Source organism: Geotrypetes seraphini, chromosome 3 (genome assembly GCF_902459505.1).
Source record: "Geotrypetes seraphini chromosome 3, aGeoSer1.1, whole genome shotgun sequence".
NCBI lineage: Eukaryota > Metazoa > Chordata > Amphibia > Gymnophiona > Dermophiidae > Geotrypetes > Geotrypetes seraphini.
Genome location: NC_047086.1, coordinates 289,963,053 through 289,984,591, shown reverse-complemented (window position 1 = coordinate 289,984,591; position 21,539 = coordinate 289,963,053). Strand labels below are relative to the sequence as shown.

Here is a 21,539-nt window from a genome sequence, read left to right as displayed (position 1 = left end):
CATCTGAGTTTCCATTATTTCTTATGGAGAAATTCGCTTTGATATATGAGTGCTTTGCATTAGAAGCATGTTTTTGGAATGAATTATGTTTGTAAACCAAGCTTTTACTGTATCTCAAAATGCTGCTGCCTGTTTAATCTCAGGAAGTCCTTTGTATAGTCACATTATACCAATTATTAAGCAATTTCATTGGTTGCCTATTCAATGGTGTATTTATTTTTAAATATTTAATGCTAATTTTTAAAATTCTTTATGAACCACTACTACTTTGTCTGGATGCAACCCTAAAGGTTCATGTGCCAGGATGTCCCCTTTGTTCAAGTAATCAGACACTACCTGATATTCCACATTTTAAGCAAATTAGACTGTAACATAGTAGATGAGGCCAGATAAAGACCCGAATGGTCCATCCAGTCTGCCCAACCTGATTCAATTTAAATTTTTTTTTTTTTTTTTTTTTTTTTTTCTTCTTAGCTATTTCTGGGCGAGAATCCAAAGCTTTATCCGGTACTATGCTTGGGTTCCAACTGCCGAAATCTCTGTTAAGACTTACTCCAGCCCATCTACACCCTCCCAGCCATTGAAGCCCTCCCCTGCCCATCCTCCACCAAACGGCCATACACAGACACAGACCGTACAAGTCTGCCCAGTAACTGGCCTAGTTCAATATTTAATATTATTTTCTGATTCTAAATCTTCTGTGTTCATCCCACGCTTCTTTGAACTCAGTCAGTTTTACTCTCCACCACCTCTCTCGGGAGCGCATTCCAGGCATCCACCACCCTCTCCGTAAAGTAGAATTTCCTAACATTGCCCCTGAATCTACCACCCCTCAACCTCAAATTATGTCCTCTGGAGATATATAGGGACTCAATCTCTATGGTTGTGGGACCTCAGTTATGGAGCTCCCTTCTAAAGAAATGGAAAAAGATTGAGTCTTTGAGTTAATTTAGAAAACTTTTTAAAGCAGATCTGTTTCTCAAGCATTTTTATGAATTAAAACAGAAATTTTAGACATTGCTCTGGTTTTGAATACTGTGTGTCTTGGTATGTTTTAATGTTATAACTATTCTATGTAGATATAGCATCACTTATTACCTTCTGAAATCCTAAATAGGATATTATAAAAATCCAATTACACTCAAAATGTGTGTGTGAGAGAGATCCAAGATGGCGACGGAGTAAGTCGCGTCGGCGAGAGGCTCCTGCACAATTGGCAAATTATCTATTACTTGCCTCTTTCCTGTTCCTACAATGCCGAAGCGCAGGGGAAGACAGAGGGGCGTTCTTCCGGCTTTCTCTGCCTCTTCGCCGTCGATGCAGACGGCGATTACCAGCTTTGCTGTCCCAGTTGGAGCGGGCGTGTCCGCTGACCGAGGGGAGCAGACCTCGATCTTGGAGGGCGAGACTTCGCTCAGCCCGATGGGACCTGGAGTTCCTCCTCGCCCCGGGACGGTGTTGGGAACGTTGTTGGCAGTACAGGAAGCCCCGGAGTTGTTTTCTCCGGAGGTGCTGCCGATTTCCCCTCTGACCCCGGATGAGATGCACAGCTTGTTGGCTCGTCTGCAGCCGACAGTGGAAGATGGAGGAACAGTATCCTGTAATGCTACAGAGAAGGAGAAAGTGGAATCCAGTGGAGTGATTCCAGGTACAACTTTGCTTCCTCCTTTGATAAGACCTGATGTTATAGACATGGAGGCTATTTGGAGTGGCTTGGAATTACTGTATAAGGTATGCTCTCAATTCGTCACTTCAGCCCAGAGTACTAACATACAGTTCAAGACTTTTGATGAGAAACTTCTAAAACAATCCGATAGAATAGACAAATTGGAAAAATCTGTGACTGAAGCGAAAGCTTCAATTAATTTACAACTGAAGGATAAAAATTTACTTGTTAGAAAATTGGAAAATTTGGAAAATGCTAATAGGAGTCTGAACCTTAGACTTTTAAATTTTCCTATTTCCAAATTCCAATCGGCAAGAGAACTGTTACATTCTTTCTTGAGACTAGTACTTAAATTTCCTGAAAACAATTTACCACCGTTACATAAATCATATTATTTAAATATTCCTAAAGAGGATAACCGAAAAGGAACTGTAGCAGGAGATTTAGACCTCACAGCTATCCTGGAAACATCTCAACAAGAAGAAATTATGGGAAGAGCAACTTTATTGGTAACCTTTGTTTTTCAACAAGATAAGGAAGCAGTTCTTCGTCTATTCTACAAAACTGACAATTCAGAATTTCATGGTTCAAAAGTCTCAATCTTTCCTGATGTATCAAAATGGACTCAAGATAGACGAAAGAAATTTTTAACTTATCGTCAGTCAATTTTGAGTATAGGAGCAACTTTTCAGTTACGTTTTCCCTGTAAATGCTGTATTACCTACCAAAATAATAGATATATATTTTATGAACCTGATCAGTTGAAATTTTTTCTTGAGGGTAAGGCAGCTGGTTAAGCTCCAATTCCCTCCATGCCTTTTCTATTAACCAGGATGTTAATTTAATTTAATCCAACTGTTTGATCTCCTAATTTAATTTGAATGAATATTTCTTGAAAAACCAACTTCCCTTGGAGGTGTAGGATTCTCTCTCCCTAATTTGTGGACTATGAACTTAGTTAAATCTGTGGAATTTTTTTGACTTATAATTTATGTTATGTTTCTTCTTAAATGTTTATTTCTATCACATTGTTGTTTAACAATTTGTAGAACTATAAAAAAATGTGTGTGTGAAAAGCTCAGACCCAACAACCAAACTTAAGTGAATAAACACGTAGCAGGTTGTTATTGAGACCATCATAGCTGTTCACTATCTCATATGGCTTGGAAAACCTATACTTGAAGCTACTTCTTATTTTGATTTTAGAAAATCACTAAAGACACGCCTGTTTGACATGTTTACATTTTAGTTGTGATACTGTTTTAACTTCTTCTTGCTTTTTAATTGATGTATTCTTTTTTATCGACTGTGTTATTATGTACTTTATATACATTGACTGTATGTATCTTTTCTGTTGTGAACCGCTTTGTGGTATACAAAAAAAAATAAAAATTGATTATTATTCCACCGCTAAACAGATTTGAAACTTACACAATGAAATAACCTTCTGTACTTACACGTGATTCTATAATGGGGACCTAAGTTTTACAGAACCAGGGCTGATATTGGCACCCAACTTTAGACAGTTTATAGAATCAGGCCCTTATAGCCTAAAGGACAAAGCTCATGAAGAGTAACTGAATCAAATTCTGTAAGGTGGAGGTGTTGGGATCGTCCCACAACTGCTCCGGTCTTTAAAACATTATCAGCACCCAACTTAATTGGTCAATAAGCTTAATCAGTGCTAATACTGGCACTCAGCACCTTACAATTAGCTTTAGCTGACTTAACTGAAAGTTAGGCACCTAACTTGAAAAACTTTCTTCTATAAAAAGTACCTACATTAAAAGTGGATGTGGTTAGGTGGCAGATCAAGGGTGTGTTTTCAAGTTAGGCACCTCTTTGCAAATTAGGTGGCGTTAGGCTCTGATGTAGGTGCCTAATTTCAGGGGAAGAAAATCCTGGCATAACTTGACACCTAACTATTAGGATATTGAGTGAAGCTATGCGTGATTCCATAATGGGGACCTAAGTTTTACAGAACCAGGGCTGATATTGGCACCCAACTTTAGACAAAGTTTATATAGAAGTAGTAGGCCCTTATAGCTTAAAGGACAAAGCTCATGAAGAGTAACTGAATCAAATTCTGTAAGCCATGTTTCATAAAGGGGAGGACTGGCCCAATGGTTACAGCAGCTGCCTTAGCACCTTGAGATTGTGAATTTGATCCCAGCCTGCTCCCTGTGACTCTAGGCAAGTCACTTAACTCTCCATTGCCCCAGGTACCAGTTAGATTTTGAGCATACCAGAACAGATAAGGAAAATACTTAAGAGTACCCGATTCAATGTATTGTAATCACTTTGGGTAAATCTTCATGAAAAGGCAGTCAATAAATTCCAATAACTAAAATAAATATATAACCTGCTTGTGAATCTGCAATCATATCCTTTATTAAAATACTGTAATCTTATTACTTATTGATCCACCATTAAAATACTTGGAACAGGAATATAAGAACAATCATCTTGCTGAACTGATCTAGAGGGATATTTGAAATCTAAAATTTAATCGAGATCTGGTTACCCAACTGTTTTTATCATAATTGGCAACCAGTCACTTAGGGCTCCTTTTACGAAGGTGTGCTAGCGTTTTTAGCGTGCGCTACACTGCTGCACGCGCTAACCCCGCACTACATGGAAAATACTAACACCAGCTCTATGGAGGCGTAAGCGTCTAGCGCACGTGGCATTGTAGTGCACGCTAGTGCACCTTCGTAAAAGGAGCCCTTAATCCTCCATTGTGTGAGGCACAAAATTAAATTGCAATCCCTAAGAGGACAAGAAATATTTAGTGTACCTGAATGAAAATCACCTTAAACTGCTACTGAAAAAGCATGAGAAAAATTCAAACTATATAAAATAAAAAATTCACCAGAAAAATTGTCAGTGGTCAATAAGAAATACAGTGGTACCTTGGTTTACGAGTGCACCAGTTTGCGAGTGTTTTGCAAGACGAGCAAAATTGGTGCCTCGCAAACTGAGCTTGTAAACCAAGGTTCCACTGTACTATGCTTCACAACATTTTCTATCACATATTCTTCTAGTCAAGCATATCTAAAATATTCAGAAATCATTTGGCGACAATCTTTCTCTTCACCCTATTGTGCTGCCTCGAAAACAAGGCTGCATGCTCCACCACTTCAAAGTGACTACTTTGCAAAACCAATCGAAACAAAAGTTGTTTCATTGCCTGAAACTCTGTAAAATGCGGAGAACACAAACTGTTTCCACTTATCAGCTGTTAAATGATCCCAACAAAAACTTCTGCATTAATGCTTCATAATACTGTATTAAGATCTACTTACCCCATTGCTATTGCCCTAAGTTTGGAGAAGAGAAAGAATACAGTGCTAATTTGATGCTATACTGAAAAATGTATATTTTTAAAATTGAGATATTTAACCGTGTTACAAATTTGGAAGCAAGAACCACATAATATGTAATTAGTAAGAACACAAAGACTAGATACAAAAACTACTTTTCTTTGGACAGAACAATATCTGGCCTACAGCATGTTGAGCTAGGCCTGTTAAAATCAAGTCCATTACCCATCTTAAGTAGAACTAATTTTATACTTGTCATCATGATAAATAGTGCCTACATGAGAAGTACAATGGTTGACGTACTCTGGCCATCTACTATATATTGTATTGCTGATTGTAATTCATGTCAGGCAGAAAAAGACGACTTCAATATTATGAATACAGAAATGCACGGAAACCCATTTCTATCCAGACTTCCTCCACTCTGAAGAAACAGCAGCATTCGGTTCCAGCAGAGATCACATGTCTTTTCCTCGGCTGTCAATCGCCTCACATCCATTTAAGTTTCACTACAAACGATACTTGTTTTCTTTTTGCCTTCCTCAATTTTAATTTCTCTTTTAAGAGTAGCAATCCTTTTTACCTACTAAAATTCCTAATCTATTTGACAAACTGGGTGAAAAATAAATTTAAACCAAATGTTTATGAGCTGTTAAAAAATTTTCAAGCATGTACAAATCAGCGTTTATCCTGCGGAAAGAAAATCATAAGCTGGACAATCAAAGCAAATGATTTTTTTTTTTTAATTAGCATACGCCTTCCCCCTTTAGAAGGCTGTTAAAAATCTTATTTTCACCCTATAAAAAGGAATATTGAACCGTTTGTATGAATCGAAACGGGCGACTGTACCATCTCAAGAAAAATCAGGGCCGCGATCACCATCATCAGCATCATCACCCCGCTTTGCCTAGGCAGAAATCAAAAGGTTGAAAAGCTACAGAACTAAAAATATAAACAGAAAGCCGATCCAGAAGATAGAAAGGCAGGAAAACAGAGAAGTCAAGGGGCGTTTTACGAAAAATAAACATACTGTATACCGAAACAGAATCCTACCCCTCCCCTTCCCCCCCCCCCCCCCCACACAAAAAGAGATAATTGCCAGTTCAGACGTTCACTGCAAAATGCAACCTATCCTCTCTGCTACCAACAAAAAAGCGTTTATATTATAGGGAAAACAAAATACCCTGACCAAAGAAACGAGCGGATCTAATTTGGTGGGAAGATTTCTGCTTAGCAATGCAAACGCCCATTTGCTTTCCTATCATGTCCTTACGCTACACTCGCTCTCTCACAAGGGCTCACGGTTCGCTCCAGTTTTAAAACATAATCTCAGTCAAACCTCCCCCGCTCGATTTTAATACCCAAAGCTTTGCCAGCAACCGGAAAAGAGCCTCACTTACCCCACCGGGAAACAAAAAAATGCGCGTCCCCCTCCTCTCGCCGTTACCGGAGAAAGGCTGCTATTTCCGCTGCTGCTGTCTCCAGCCGCGTCGGGCGGAAGCAACGGTACGCGCCCTTGTCACCCGGCGATAACGTTACTCCTAATACACAGGAGCAGGCGGCATCCCACGGGTAACGGCACGCAGCGGTGTCCACTGCGCAGGCGCGGCTAGACAATGAAGCGTCGGTGGCGGGAGGAGCGGCCGGTGGGGTTTACACGTTGAAAGGGGGGTGGGGGTGGAGAGAAAGCCAAGAGAGCCGACAGCGAAACCCTAAGAATCAATAGCACTCCTAAGATCAAGGAAAGGACAGAGGGGCGCGAAATGGTGTTCCCGGCAGAAGAATAAACGAAGGAGCAAGACAGAATTGCTTGCATTAGAAATGAACGAGGTGGAGCCGTTCATTCTGGAAAACGAATTGCCGACGTGTCGAGGGGCAGAGCAGTTGCGCGATGAGCCTGGTACCGGCATGGATCTTTAGAAAAGCAGTTTCTGCGTTGTATGCAGTTTACACGTTGTAATACTGGGAGAAAAAATATGAACTTCCTGAAGCACTTTAACGATAGTAAAAAAAAAATAAATATTACTACATCTAATTTAATCAAAAGGAAAAAAAAAAGATTTAAGTTACTTTCTCAATTTCTAGAAATCACACCCACTAATACACCAATTCTCAGCATCACGCAAGCCTTTAAGTAGAGTCCAGAAACTAGGGGGCGGGGCGTGCAAGCTTTCGGCTTTACTAGGCGGAAACAGTCCTGCCCACCTCGTAAGTTTGTTGGCAACAGGCGCTTGCCTCACCATTCTGGCTTTCCAGTGCACAATGCAGCATGGGATTTGTATTGCCAAGCTATGTAGATGCTCATTCTGTTAGCTGTAGGGCACACGGTCCAAGAACTACAACTCCAGAAATGCTGTGAAGAGAAACAAACGGTTCTCAGCATTTCCGCAATAGTGAGAAGTGTTGGATGGCTTTGGTTGTAGGGGTTATGCTAAAACGTACCATAGCGAGAAGAAGGCAGTACTTATTTGTCCATAAGTTTTTATAGAGGCCCTATACAGCGTTGTTGTAATAGGTAAAATCTGTAGAGCGTTTGTTATGCAGGATTCTTGGGATTCAGATGTTGAGGAGCATTTGGAAGAATATCAACGAGGTTTTAGAGGTGAGATAATTTGTGCTCGGACATCCAAGAAGAAATTATGATAGGCACGAAATATGTGCTTGAACTGAAGTCCTTTGTGAACTGTGTTTTTTTCTAGGAAGTTTTAGTACTTTTGCTTCTGACAAGATGCAAAGCACTGAGGACAGTTCTTTGCCCCTTATTCAATAAGCTAAGAGCTCCTTTTACAAAGTCGCGCTAGGGCTTAACGCATGGAATAGCGCATGCAAAATTGCCGCATGCGCTAGCTGCTACTACCTCCTTTTGAGCAGGCAGTGATTTCCGGCTAGCGTGCGCTAATCCGGTGTGTGCACTAAAACCGCTAGCGGGGCTTTGTAAAAGGAGCCCTAAGTGCCATTTGCATGCCCAGATTATATAATACAGTAAAACCTTGGATTGCAAGTAACTTGATTTGCAAGTGTTTTGCAAGACAAGCAAAACATTTTATTAAATTTTAACTTGATATACAAGCAATGTCTTGCAATAGAAGTGCATACAGTATACACACATCTCAACTGAGCCGATGGTTCTTCTCTCTCTGACACTGCAAAAGTGTAGTGACTTTACAGTCTACAGCCCAGAAATATCAAAGAAGAGACAAGTTAAGCTAATCATGTATTTTTTAATAAGTATAACTTATGGGCAGACTGGATGGACCGTCCAGGTCTTTATCTGCCATCATTTACTATGTTATTATGACTGTTCTTATCAAGCAAAGTCTTGTAATATGAGTACATACAGTATACGCGTCACATTATCACAACTGAGCCGATGGGTCTCTCTCTGACGCTGCGGGAGTGTAGTGACTGTTCTAAATGAGCGAGGTCTTGCACTACAAGTACGTATACTATTTTGTATTAAAGTTTTAGGGTTGTAGAACGAATCATCTGAGTTTCCATTATTTCCTATGGAGAAATTTGCTTTGATATACAAGTGCTTTGAATTACAAGCATGCTTCTGGAATGAATTATGCTCGCAAATCAAGGTTTTACTGTACTATTATAGAATGCTTGAATGTTAACAGATTTCTGTATAAGTGCTAGTTGGGTGCTAAGCAGTATTCTTTAATCTTAGCATGCAATTTGCATAGTGTGAACTCTTCACAGTGATGGAAAAATGGGCATCTCCCACAATTATGTGTGCGTGTTATAGTCATTTACATGCTAAATGCCACATGTTTCAAGTTTATTAGGTTTTGATAGACTGCCTATCTAAAAATCTAGGCGGTGCACAATAAAATGTTTAAAAAATAATTTAACAGTACAAGTTAACATATATACATAGAAAGATTTATTACTGAAACAAGAGGGGAAGAAATACGAGGGCTGTTCAAAAAAGTATCAGATCTTTATTCATAAAAAAATACTCATATTCAGATACAATAATCTTATATTAATCTCCTTCAAAGTAGTCCCCATGGGCTGCCACACACTTCTTCCAACGGTTCTGCCACTGTCGGAAGCAGCGCTGGAACGCCTCTTTTGAGATTGCTCGCAACTGGTCCATCCCATTCTGCATTCTTGACTGAAATCTGTTCCCTTTCAGGGGCATTTTCAGGTTGGGGAAAAGCCAGAAGTCACACTGAGCCATGTCGGGAGAGAGGTATCAAGGGTGTGTTGTGTTTGGCCATATCAAATGTGAAGAATGGGCAAGTGTGTTATCATGATGGAGCTGCCAATTGCCCGCTGCCCACAGCGTTACGAAGGTGACGCAAGAACCTCGTGGTAGTACCCCTTGGTGATGGTTGTGCTGTGTGGTGCGTACTTGTGATGAACCACGCCATTGGAGTCAAAGAAGATGGTCAGCATGACTTTGACATTGCTGCGCACCTGTCTTGCTTTTTTGGGCCTCGGGGATGTTGAATGCTTCCATTGTGATGACATCAACTTGGTTTCTGGGTCGTACCCATAAACCCAGGACTCATTATCAGTGATCACTGTGCTGAGGAAGTTAGGATCACTGTTCACAGTCTCCAGCATGTCCTGTGCGAGCTCCAAATGGAGTTGCTTCTGCTCAATCATTAGCAGCTTTGCCACGAACTTCGCTGAAATTCTCCTGAAGCCCAAATCCTCAGTCAAAATGGAATGAACAGATCCAACGCTGATGCTCGCCTCGTCTGCAAGTTCTCTGATCGTGATTCAACGATCCTGCATCACCAGGTCAATGACGATCTCATTTCTGGATATTGAGGGCCTACCAGAACGTGCTTCACTCTCCACTTGGCCATCTTTGAAGCGTCTGTACCACTCCTTTATCTGTGTGGTTCCCATTGCTTAGTTCCTGAAGGCCTGTTGAATTTTGCGGATTTTTCCACTTGGGAATCGCCAAGCTTTACACAAAACTTAGTGCAGTAGCATTGTTCAACTTTTTCTGTCATTTTGTCAAAAATGAAAATCCGATGGTGCTCACACTTTCTCACTCATCGGCGGTCTGCTGGCAACTGACAGCTTCTGTAGGTGGGAAAAAATTCAAGCATGCACATTAGGGTCGCCTACATACGTGCACCAAACCATGCCTCCCTAGCTTTGTTTATGCAAGAAAAATTAAGGTCTGATACTTTTTGAACGGCCCTTGTACAATCTATGGAAAGGAAAGCCGGGGAGGGGAAAAGAACAGGAGGGAGAAAATAAGAAGAAAATAAAAAGAATACTACAGATCAAAGTCTTGCTGAGTCCTAACAACTGTAAATGTCTTTGAATAGAAAAGTTTCAAGTTTTTATTAAAATTTGATTTAGTCGCTTATCCAATTTCTAAGCGAGTTTACAAGGTAAAATATAAATGGGAATACAAAAACATGATAATGATAAAAACAATGCCATTGACATTAACAGAGGAAATACAAATTCAAGGAAACATCATCTAATAAATGGCATAAGGAAGGGAGACAAATGTGACAGACAAACATGAGACAAAAGGAAATTGGGTTGGAACTATAAATTTGATAGGAACGAAAGCCAAATAAGGAGAAAATAAAAGGAAAGGGAACATTGCTACTTGTTTCATTGAAGGAATTAGATAGATACTATGAAAAATTAAATCAAGTGTTAAAAGCTTCTTTGAATAGATGACTCTTAAGTAGGCCTTTGATAAGCTCAAGGTTGGTCTCCTCCCTTACGGGAGCTGGTAGGGTATTCCAAAGTTGTAGGGCTACAACTGAGAAAATATCATGCCTTTTTGTTCCTATTATTCGAAGGGAAGGGACCGTAAGCAATTTACGATCAGATGATCCAAGGATGCGGGATGGCTCATATGGAATAAGATGTTTATCAATAAATTGGGGTAATTTGGAATGAATCATTTTAAACGTTATTAATGAGATCTTGTAAGAAATTCTTTGATTGATTGGCAGCTAATGGGCATTTCGAAGCAGGGGGGTTACATGGTCATATTTCCTAGATTTTGTTATTAATTTGATTACAGCATTTTGAATTATTTGAAGGCGTCTCAATTCCTTCTGGGTTATTCCTGTAAATAGACTGTTACAGTAATCTAGTTTTGCAATGATTAATGAGTGAACCAATATATTAATAGATTGCTGTCTGAGGTGAATAGGCAGAACATTCCATAGTTTTGGAGCAACAACAGAGAAAATGGATTTTAGAGTGGTATCGTAAATAATGGCATGCAGAGAGGGAACAGTAAGAAGGCACTGATTAATGGAGCGTAGTGATCTAGAAGTAGAATATGGTATGATCAGTTTATCAATGAAGGTGGGAGAATGAGATTTTGTTTTAAATGTAAGAACTAGAATTTTAAACGTAATACGGTGGGAGGTTGGTAGCCAGAGCTTTTTTTTAAACAGAGGTGCCTGTGAATTTACATTTGCTATAGGCATAGTGTAAGTGGGTGCATGTAAGTGCTGACCTACGCTAGGATTCTATAAGGAATCCATGCTTAGTGCACAGTGTTTTCGTGCCTGACTTTTAGCACACTTTACAGAATTGCCCTCTATAGCTAAATTTAATTTCTCTGCGTTTTCCAAATTAGAGAATGACATGGGGACAAATTTTTCCCCGTCCCCACAGGAACTCAATTTCCCTGTCCCAACTCTGCATGTTTTGTCACTGCCTTGTCCCTGCCCCATTTCTGCAAGCTCTGTCCTCATCTGCACAATCCTGAAACACTTTAAAATCATAAGTGTGTGAGGCTTGTGCAGTTAAGGCAGAGCTTACAGGAATGGGACAGGGACAAGGACAGACTAGATTAGCATGCAGATGGGGAGGGGAGGACTGTTTTTCTTTAAATGTTTTATATAGAAAGAGTAGATGATGTTAGGAAAAAGAGCAATTGGACAATCAAGCCTGCTCAGTATTCCTTCACAGTCAAAATGATGTATCCCAGCCATCAGCCACAGAACATGACAGCTGGTATCGTATTGCTTTACATATAACAGTGTTGTTTTGTATGGGGGCGGTCATCTTTATTGCATTCCCAGTGGCATAGTAAGGGGGGGGGTGGTTTGCCCCGGGTGCTGTCATGGTAGGGGCATCAGCATCTGTCCTCCTCTCCACCCCACCGGCTCCTTCCCGACTCCTCTTTGTGCCCCTTCCCTCCCCTCGTATCTCTTTAATTTTCCCTGTGCGAGCAGCATAATGAACTTCCTGCCTCAGTGTCACCTCTCTCTGACGTCACTTCCGGGCCCCACACCTAGAAAGTGATGTCAGAGAGATAGCCAATGAGACGTGGGCAGCAAGTTCATGATGTTGCTCCTGCCTAGAAAATTAAAAAAGGTACGGGGGAAGGGGATGCGCGTGCGTGGCAGGGAGCAGGCGGGAAGGAGTGGGGGTGGTGTGGAGAAGAGGGCGGGGAGACTGCTCAAGGATGAGATATAAGGATGACAGGTGAGGGGAGGAGCTCCAAGATGGCGGCGGCAAGGTGAGTGCAGTGGATGAACCTGGAAAGTTACTGTATTTTTCACTCTTTAAGAATTACCTGACCATCAGACAGATGCACCTAGGTATAGAGGAGGAAAAACCAAGAAAAAAAATATTCTGAACCAAATGGTGTACCCTATCCCACCTCCCTGCCCTGTCCCCCCTCTGGTGGTCTAGTGGTAGGTCGGCACGGGGGGAGGGGAGGGAAAGACATGCCACCTTATTGTGCCTTTTGGTATAGGAATTCCCTATCAGAATGTCATAGCCAGCATCAAAATGAGTACGGTAACTCTTTCCAGCTCCAGGGTTCATTGCTGTCTCCAGTTATTTTCGTAATATTTATCTTCCTCCATTGTTGAGCATTTCCATGTTTTTTATCACCTCCCCTCCCCGTATCTTTTAAAATCCTGGTGGTCTAGCGGTGTATCGGCAGGAGCGAGCTTTCTGTGCTCCTGCCTGGCCCCGCGCCACTCCCTGAATGGCTGCCATCAGTTCTCGCGAGTCCCGCAAGAACTGATAGCAGCCTTTCAGGGAGTGGGGTGGGCCCAGGCAGGAGCGCAGAAAGCTCACTTCTGCCGATACACCGCTGGACCACCAGGATTTTAAAAGGCGGAAAAAAGGTAATATTCGCTCCATAAGACACACAGACGTTTCCACCCACTTTGGGGGTGGGGGGGGGGGACTGCATCTTATGGAGCAAAAAATACGGTACCTGATTTTCGATATGCTGCACACTAAAAGAAAGGGAAATGTTTGTGCTGATCCCTTGGTGGCTTGGATTTCTTCTCCCTCTCAGCGCTTTATTCAGGAGTTTGCCGCCACTATTGGACCCCCCTAGAATGACTGGAGAGATGTCCGCTTCTCTGTCGGGGAGAGGAGAAACTGCTGAGCTGGAACTTGAAACATCTCTTTTGCCTCCGGAAGCCGAGACTATGCAGGAGGAACCCTGTGAAGAAGCTTTCATAAGCGAAACCCCATTTTGAGGGGCAGAAGCTGCGAGATGTGTGACAGACCAGGGTAAACTGGGAGTTAGAGGAGAAGTCAGCTCCCAGCTGGAAAATCTGCCGGTGATAACGGAGAGCATATGGGAAGCTCTCCAAAAGCTAACCAATGTAGTAGCCAAGTCTTCAAATAACACTTCTTTATTAGTAAGTACTGTGGAAGCATTAGGCAAAAGTTTGGATGGTACAAAAATATAATTTTCAGCTGATGTAAAACACCTTAAAGTGTGGAAAGCCTTCAAGATGTAACTATTGGGATCATCAAAGATAAGACTCTTCTCAATAGGAAGATAGAAAGCTAGAAAATTATAATCGCAGACTCAATATTTGTTTGTTGAACTTTCCTAAATCGATTGTTGTGACCCCTCAGGACTTATTTCAAAAATACTTACCGTAATTGAAGTTTTGAAATTTTCCTCTGATATTATACTGCCAATTAACAAAATATGTTATTTGCCTGTAAAGAAGGAAGTGGGTGTAAGTCCAGAATTGGAGCAAACCTTAAATGTAACAGATTTGCTTGAAGCAAGTTTATCAGAATCTTCTGAAAGAGGTACGTTACTGGTATCTCTAGTGTTTGAATAAGATATTAATTCTATATTCAGAATGTATTTCTGTAACTCACAAATTCTATTTTATGGTAAAAGAGTTTGGATGTTCCAAAACGTGACTTGTCAAACGCAAGAACGAAAGAAATTATTCCTTGCAATAAGAACTGAGGTATTCACTTTAGCTGCCTCATTTCTCTTAGCTTATCCATTCAAATGTTTGATTAAATATTTAGGAGTCAAATATATTTTCTATTTACCTGAGCAATTGAGAACATTTTTGGATTTGAAAAAGTCGGTGACTTGATTTGATTAGCTGATTTGGAACTGCTATTAAGATAAAGGGATACTGAACCGTTTGGCCTTTTACTTTATTATTATTTTTTTGTATAAATTTAGATTCTCCTATTTCTGGAGCTCCTCTCCTACAATTCTGGTCTAAGGAAGATAGGATATATTTTATTTGATTGTTAAGTTGCTTCTATTTTCTCTTGATTTTCCTTGTGTTTTTCTTGAACAAGAATATTCTTTTAAATTATGATAAATTGCAATAAAGAAAAAAGAAAAAAAAAGAGTGAGATTTATGGGCAGAGTGTTCAAGATATAAATTTACAAAGTTTTACAAGTGAAGAAAAGGTTCACAAATGGAAAAAGCAAAATTATTTAGATTTTTTAAATTCTGAAAGGATACATGCAGAGTGGAGATAGTTTCAAGTTTATTAAAATGTTTGTTATACCGCTTATTCAAATTTCTAAGCGGTATACAGCAATAAAAAATAAAAGTTTATAAAACAAAATGTTTAGTATTAAAATATTAAAAACAAGACAATGTTAATCTAATAGGGGTTGAACAGGGAGCACGTAAGTTGACTACACACAGGAGGGAAGGAGGGAAAAACTCCAATATTTTAAGTACAGAGAACATTAAGGGTAAAAACACAAGGTAGGTAGGGAGACTGGCGTAGTTTAATCCTGAAAAGGACATTTTTATCCAAAGGCATCCTTAAATAAAAAAGTTTTGAGGTTTGCCTTAAACTGCTTTATTGAAGATTCCATCCGTAAATGATGAGGCAGTGAGTTCCATAGGGTAGGCGCGGTGACAACAAAATTATTAATTCTTAAAGTATTGATAATTTTGAGAGATGGAACAGTTAAGAGATTTTGTGATGTAGAACGAAGAGATTTGGCAGGGTAATAGGGAATAAGTAGTCAGTCAATAAATTCTGGTAGACTGTATGAACGAGTGGTGAAGATTAATAGTAAAATTTTATAGCTAATTCTATGTTCGATAGGTAACCAGTGGGCATTAATTAGAAGGGGGGAGACATGATCATATTTCCTCGCACAGTAAATGATTTTAATAGCAGTGTTTTGTATAATCTGGAGACATCTTATTTCCTTTTTAGTGATGCCCTTGTAGAGGGCGTTACAATAATCTATACAAGTAATTACTAAGGAATGAATTAGTATATTAAGAGATGAAAGATTTAACAGTTTGGAAAGAGAACGTATCATCCTGAGACGGTGAAAACATTTCTGGACCACTGTACTAATGTGGTTATGGTAGGAAAATTTACAGTCAAAAGTAACTCCCAAAAGTTTGAGAGTAGAGACTACTTTGATTGGAAGTGATTCAAATTTCAGGGGTGCCTGAAGAGTTAGTCTCTCTTTAAGGGGGAAAATCATCAGTTTAGATTTGTTAATGTTGAGTGACAACATGTTGGTATCAAGCCATAATTTAATTTTTTCGAGTTTTAGGTTAATAGAGGCAACTTCGTCAGAATTATTCAGATCAATGGGGTGTATTAGCTGCACGTCATCAGCATATGCGAAAGTGGTAAAGCCAATAGTTTGGCCCACCGTCAAAAGGGGAGACAAGAAAATGTTAAAGAGGAGAGGAGACAAAACAGATCCTTGTGGAATCCCGTATTTAGTAGAAGAAGAAACGGAGGAAGAATCATTAACAATAACCTTGGAGGATCTGTTAGAAAAGTAAGATGTAAACCATTCCATGACTTGACCAGTTATTCCTATTTCACGAAGACAGTAATAAGCTGTGACCAATAGTATCGAAAGCAGAGGAAAGATCAAGAGAAATGAGTATTACAAGAACACTGTTCAAGGAATTTGCTCATGTAATTTAATAGTTAACAGGGTAGATTCCTTAGGCTGGAAACTTCCTTCCACTTAGGGGTCCTTTTACTAAGGCTTGCTATCCGTTTTAGTGCGTGCTAAACGCTAACAGGTCCATAGACTATAATGGATGCGTTAGCATTTAGCATGCGCTAAAATGGCTAGCACACCTTATTAAAAGGACCCCTTAATTTGTGTACAGTAGGGTGCTCCCCAAAAATTAACACATTTTGTTTGTCATAGTAACATAGTAACATAGTAGATGACAGCAGATAAAGACCTGAATGGTCCATCCAGTCTGCCCAGCCTGATTCAATTTAAATTTTTTAATTTTTTCTTCTTAGCTATTTCTGGGCAAGAATCCAAAGCTTTACCCTGTACTGTGCTTGGGTCCACAAGATTAATTTTATTCCTTTGTATAAAAATGAAAAACACACAAAATTTTTCTTAAATAGAGTTCAGGGGGGTCACTCCACCTTGCTGTGTTTTTAAACTACCACCAGGTTTAACAGTATATTGTAATTCTTGTGTACTTGACAAATAATCAATGGTCTATGACAGTGTGTCTCAAACTTGTTTTAGCTCCATCACGCTAACTGCCCCTTTTACAAAAGTGTAGTGCGGTTTCTAGTGCCAGCCACGGCGGTAACAGCTCCAATGCTCATAGAATTCCTATGAGCATAGGAGTTGTTACCGCAGCAGCCGGTGCTAAAAAACGTGCTGTGATTTTGTAAAAGGGGGGAGGGGGTAAACAGAGCAAATGTTTTTCATGACATATTATAATTGAAATTATAGAATTGCAAAACAAACAAAAATTTTAATTTGAGAGTTATTTATTTAGGGCTCCTTTTATCAAGGCGCGCTATGGGGGTTAGCGCGTCAGACATTTCAACACGCGCTAACCCCCGTGGCAAACCAAAAAACTAATGCCTCGTCAATGGAGGCGTTAGCGACTAGCGCGTCAGGCGGTTTAATGCGCGGTATTCCATGCGTTAACCCCTACCGTGCCTGATAAAAGGACCCCTTAAAGTTATTTATTTAAAGTATGGGTAATTGTAACAATGGTGAAACTAAAGTAGATAGAATAGAATTGCTAATCAGTGCGATGCATGTGCTTTTTTTGAGTGCAAATGAACTCAATATTCAGCTCAATAAGCAAACACACTTTTCATCATCCACCATCTGCAGACATTCTCTTTTTTCAATTTAATTTCTCTCAGAGCTGAAAATCCAAGTTCGCAAAGATAAGAAGATCCAAATGGTAACAAAACCTTGATTGTTTTGTTGCTCAGGATAACTACTGCAAAAAAAAAAATTAAATTACTTTTGTCGTTAGTTTTCAAGGACTAATCACATCAAAGAATGATGCTCGTCTGGGTGGTTGTATCCTTATGCACACAGATGCTCATAACATTGACAAGACTCATGTGTACCTGATGTACATGTCATCCATCTATTCTAGTGTATTCTTATGAAGGGAGTTTTTAAAAATAAAGTAAAATTTTGGAATTTCTCATGGCACACCCAGAATCTCTTCAGGGCACACCACTGTGCCATGGCATACAATCTGAGAGACACTGGTCTATGACATAAGAGTCACCTTTGATGCAGAAGGAAACTTCTTTGGGTTGCTGGCCACTAGCCAAAGAACAAATTGCTTATGTTCATCTTTTGTCAAAGTATCATTGAGGGGTCCTTTTACCAAGGCATGCTAACCGATTTAGCGCACGCTAAATGCTAAGGCACATATTTATTTCTATGGGCGCCTTAGTAAAAGGACCCCTGTATTTTTCAATGAGGCTTATCCCTCATTCTTCTGCATTATTAACAACAGTCAGTTTGGTTGCCCGATTCCAGAAAACTGGATCATCAGTCTACTCTGTGGGATGTTCCTTCAGGAATATTTTTGCTTTTGTTGATCCTCCTTCAATCAAGAGATCAAAAAATGACTGTGTTCTCTGTGTTACAAGACTTTCAAGGATCACGGGTTCCATTCCTTCTGTACGCATGAGACGTCATGGAATGTCTGGCGATGGTGGATGCTGTAAATTTTGACCATTCATAGCTTTGTTTCTGGTGTGATTCTATCATCAAAAAGAGCAAGTGCTACTAGGTGCTCAGACAGAAACTATAAATGTCTGAAAATGGCTGTGAGAAACCTTGTTTGGAAAAGTTTTATTCAGATACTTGTTGAGAATAGACAGAGCTTCCTGTTCGGGAGCCTTCTCGTCCGACTGGGGCAGACCTCGATTGTAGTGGTTGCTATTCAGATATTATGCCTCTTCTATCTCCTGACACTGCTTCAATATTGGATAGGGCTGATACCCTTGCTGGGATTAGTCATCTCGGCTGCCCTGAGAGTCCAGATTTGGGAGCTGATCCTTCTATTTGCAGCCCTTTTAAGCTTGGTTCTCTCCACCCTTTTATTGCTGATGCTCAGAAAGAGCTCAATTTGGATTCGCCACCTTCCACTTCTCATGTGCCTTTTTCCATCCCATTCACAGCTCCTTGGTCTGGTTACAGAACTATGTCTAAGCTTTATCCCCTGACTCCTGATAGATTCCCTCTTCTTTGAATTCTTGCTCATCCTTTCGAAGTTGCAACTTGATACTCTATTGTATGTTATCTTCAAAACTTCTTTAGGATATAACTAGGCTGTAATTTATAGCCTAATGCAGTATGAAAGCTTTGGGTGTAACCTGTGCAGAGTTTTGATATGTAATCAAACTGGACATTTGAAAAGCCTGAACAGCCAAGTATTAGATATTTAGCTAGCAGGATGGGAATCTTGGCAGGATCAGTGGAAGCATATGATTCTTCATGTTTTTTTGTGTTTTTGTCCATCTGCTTTCTAACTGCTGGAAAGATGCCTTTTTCTCCTAATTTTAACTTCTTCATTTCCCTGTACTGTAAAAAAAATCCCTTTCCTTGCTGATAACTTGAATTCCCCAATGTAGAGGGTATCTTGTAACATGGTGCATAGGCAGTTATGGCAAATAGGCACATATATTGCAGCTATAGGGCTCATAATCAAAAATTTAAAAATGTCCATAAGCTGTCATAAATCAGCACTTGGACATCCTAGTGCTGATTTTCAAAGCCATTTTTCTGGACATCTAGCAAGGTGTTTTGTCTGCTGTGCATCCAGAGATCCAGGAGTTGTGTTATGGGCAGGTTTGGGCCAGGTTAGACTTGGACATCTTGCGGTGATAATCAAATTTTTCTCAAAATGTCCTAGATGGAACTTAAGATGTTTTGAGCTAGACCTGTTTTAGAAGAGTCTGTCAAAAAGGTACCCAAACTTACCAGATGACCACTGGAGGGATTAAGTAATGACCCCCCCCACACACATACACACTCCCCCAATGGTCACTAACCCCCTCCCACCCCACAAAGATCTGTATGAAACAGTACGTACCTGTCTCTAGAACAGCAGCACTTGGTATGGGAAAGCCTAGCAGAGCATCACACAAGTGTCTTAAGTAAACTGGTGGGTGGACTGGTGAACCATAGAGAGAAACAGCCAGAATCATAAGCATACCAAAACCCTACTGTACTGCCATATAGGTGCCATCTGTAGCCATAAGAGCTATTGAGGTAGTAGATAGGTGGGTATATTAGGTTCTGGGAGAATTATGGGAATTTTCTTCACAAAATTATAAGGGGGATATGGTGAGATGTGCATGTTGTACCCTTACCGCCTAAAACTTTTTCGGTATGGCAGTATATAAGAATACAATTATTATTATTATTATTTATTTGAAGTTCACAGCAGTGCCCTCTAAAGTGTCCCACTGCTCTGTTGGCTTGTCTATGAGGCCAGTCCATCACAATGATGGCCACTACCACATCCAAATAGTCTGGATTTGGACATTTCTAACTTGGACATTTATGTGGTCGAAAATGGGGTGTAAAGTTAGGCATCCAAAGGGTCGGATGTCCTGTTGACCGAGACTTCCAAGTAGGCAATTTTCAAAAATATATATCTATTTTAAGGTAAGAGCTCATGGACTTATGCTTCTCAGCAATAACACTTTCATACTTTACTGTAAGACAAAGTATATTCCACCAGGTAACATAGCTCACCTTAGATAAGTCTTTCCAACAATGTAAAATGTTTTTAAGAGCCATGAACAGCAGTATGTTAAGCAATCTTGCATTGTGATCAGGCAGTGTTTTTAGTAAACCATGATGACCCCATATAATAACACGCAGATTTAGAGGCTCCTGTATGTTTAAGATCATAGAGATGGTTTCCTATACTTTAGTCCAATAAAGCGATAAATGTGTGCAGTCAAAGATCATATGCGTTAGTGTGCCTTCCTGTAAATTACAAGACCAACACATAGAAGAGAGTCCATTCGATAGTTTTGCAATCCTAATTGGGGTCCAGTGTGTTCTATGTAAAAGGAAGAAAAGTGATTGGAGAACACCAGCAGAACGGGCAGATCTAAACATGTTTTTCCAAACTTCTTGCCAGGTCTCTTCCCCAATTGAAACTCCCAAATCACCATGCCAAGCACTCATCATACTTGTTAATGAGGAAGTTGAGGATTTTCTCATAAGGACATACCATCTTGAGGCAACGCCCTTGGATTCTTATTGATTACTGATGTCTGTGAAGGCAAGTCAGGTGCATGTTTTAAGAGTCCTACATTAGGAAAAAAAACTTTCAGGCATTGTCCTGGTGCGGACGGACAACCAGGTGGCGATGTATTATGTGAACAAGCAAGGGGGTACGGGTTCCCTATTGCTTTGCCAGGAAGCCCTTCGGCAGTGGGCGCTGCGCCACAACATCTTCCTTCGGGCGGTGTATATCCAGGGCAAGCAGAATTGTCTGGCGGACAAGTTGAGCCGTCTACTTCAGCCGCACGAGTGGTCGCTCCATTCTCGGACTTTGCGACAGGTGTTTGTTCGATGGGGGACTCCGCAGATAGATCTGTTCGCTTCGCCCCTCAATCACAAGTTGCCTCGTTTCTGCTCGAGGATGTACTCCCCAGATCGTCTCGAGGCGGATGCTTTCTTTCTCGATTGGACGGACGGGTTCCTCTATGCGTTCCCTCCCTTTCTTCTGATTCTCAGGACGCTGGTGCATCTCAAGTCAGTCCGCGCCATCATGATCTTGATAGCTCCTTGGTGGCCCCGGCAACTGTGGTTCACCCTGCTCCATCAGCTATGTGTCAGGGAACCTCTGCTACTACCTGTTTTTCCTTCTCTGCTGTCTCAGAGTCGGGGTTCGCTGTTCCATCCCAATTTGCAGTCGCTCCACTTAACAGTTTCCAAGTTTATTAGTTTTTAATATCCCGACCATCAAACGAATGTCTGGCCGGTTAACAGTAAAATTTAAAAAGTAGATATAAATGGAGTGAACATAAATGACAAAGACTAGACTGAC

At 40.4% G+C, this 21,539-nt stretch overlaps 2 protein-coding genes across 11 annotated transcripts in view; one reads left to right on the top strand and one right to left on the bottom strand.

Moving 5' to 3' along the window:
• CEP170 (centrosomal protein 170) overlaps positions 1-7,128 on the bottom strand; it is a 283,085-nt gene extending 275,957 nt beyond the window's left edge. For 7 of the 10 annotated variants that reach the window (XM_033937688.1, XM_033937693.1, XM_033937694.1 and 4 more), the window contains exon 1: positions 5,293-6,029. The gene's annotated coding sequence lies outside the window, so the exon portion shown is untranslated. Of the gene's footprint in view, positions 1-5,267; positions 6,030-6,389 lie in introns of those variants that run through there. The other 3 variants (XM_033937690.1, XM_033937689.1, XM_033937691.1) reach the window with 3 other exon arrangements.
• A 75-nt stretch (positions 7,129-7,203) lies between these two features.
• SDCCAG8 (SHH signaling and ciliogenesis regulator SDCCAG8) overlaps positions 7,204-21,539 on the top strand; it is a 462,443-nt gene continuing 448,107 nt past the window's right edge. The window contains exon 1 of the mRNA XM_033937699.1: positions 7,204-7,591. Coding sequence (XP_033793590.1) covers positions 7,528-7,591 — 64 coding nt within the window. The 5' untranslated portion in view covers positions 7,204-7,527. The remainder of the gene's footprint in view (positions 7,592-21,539) is intronic.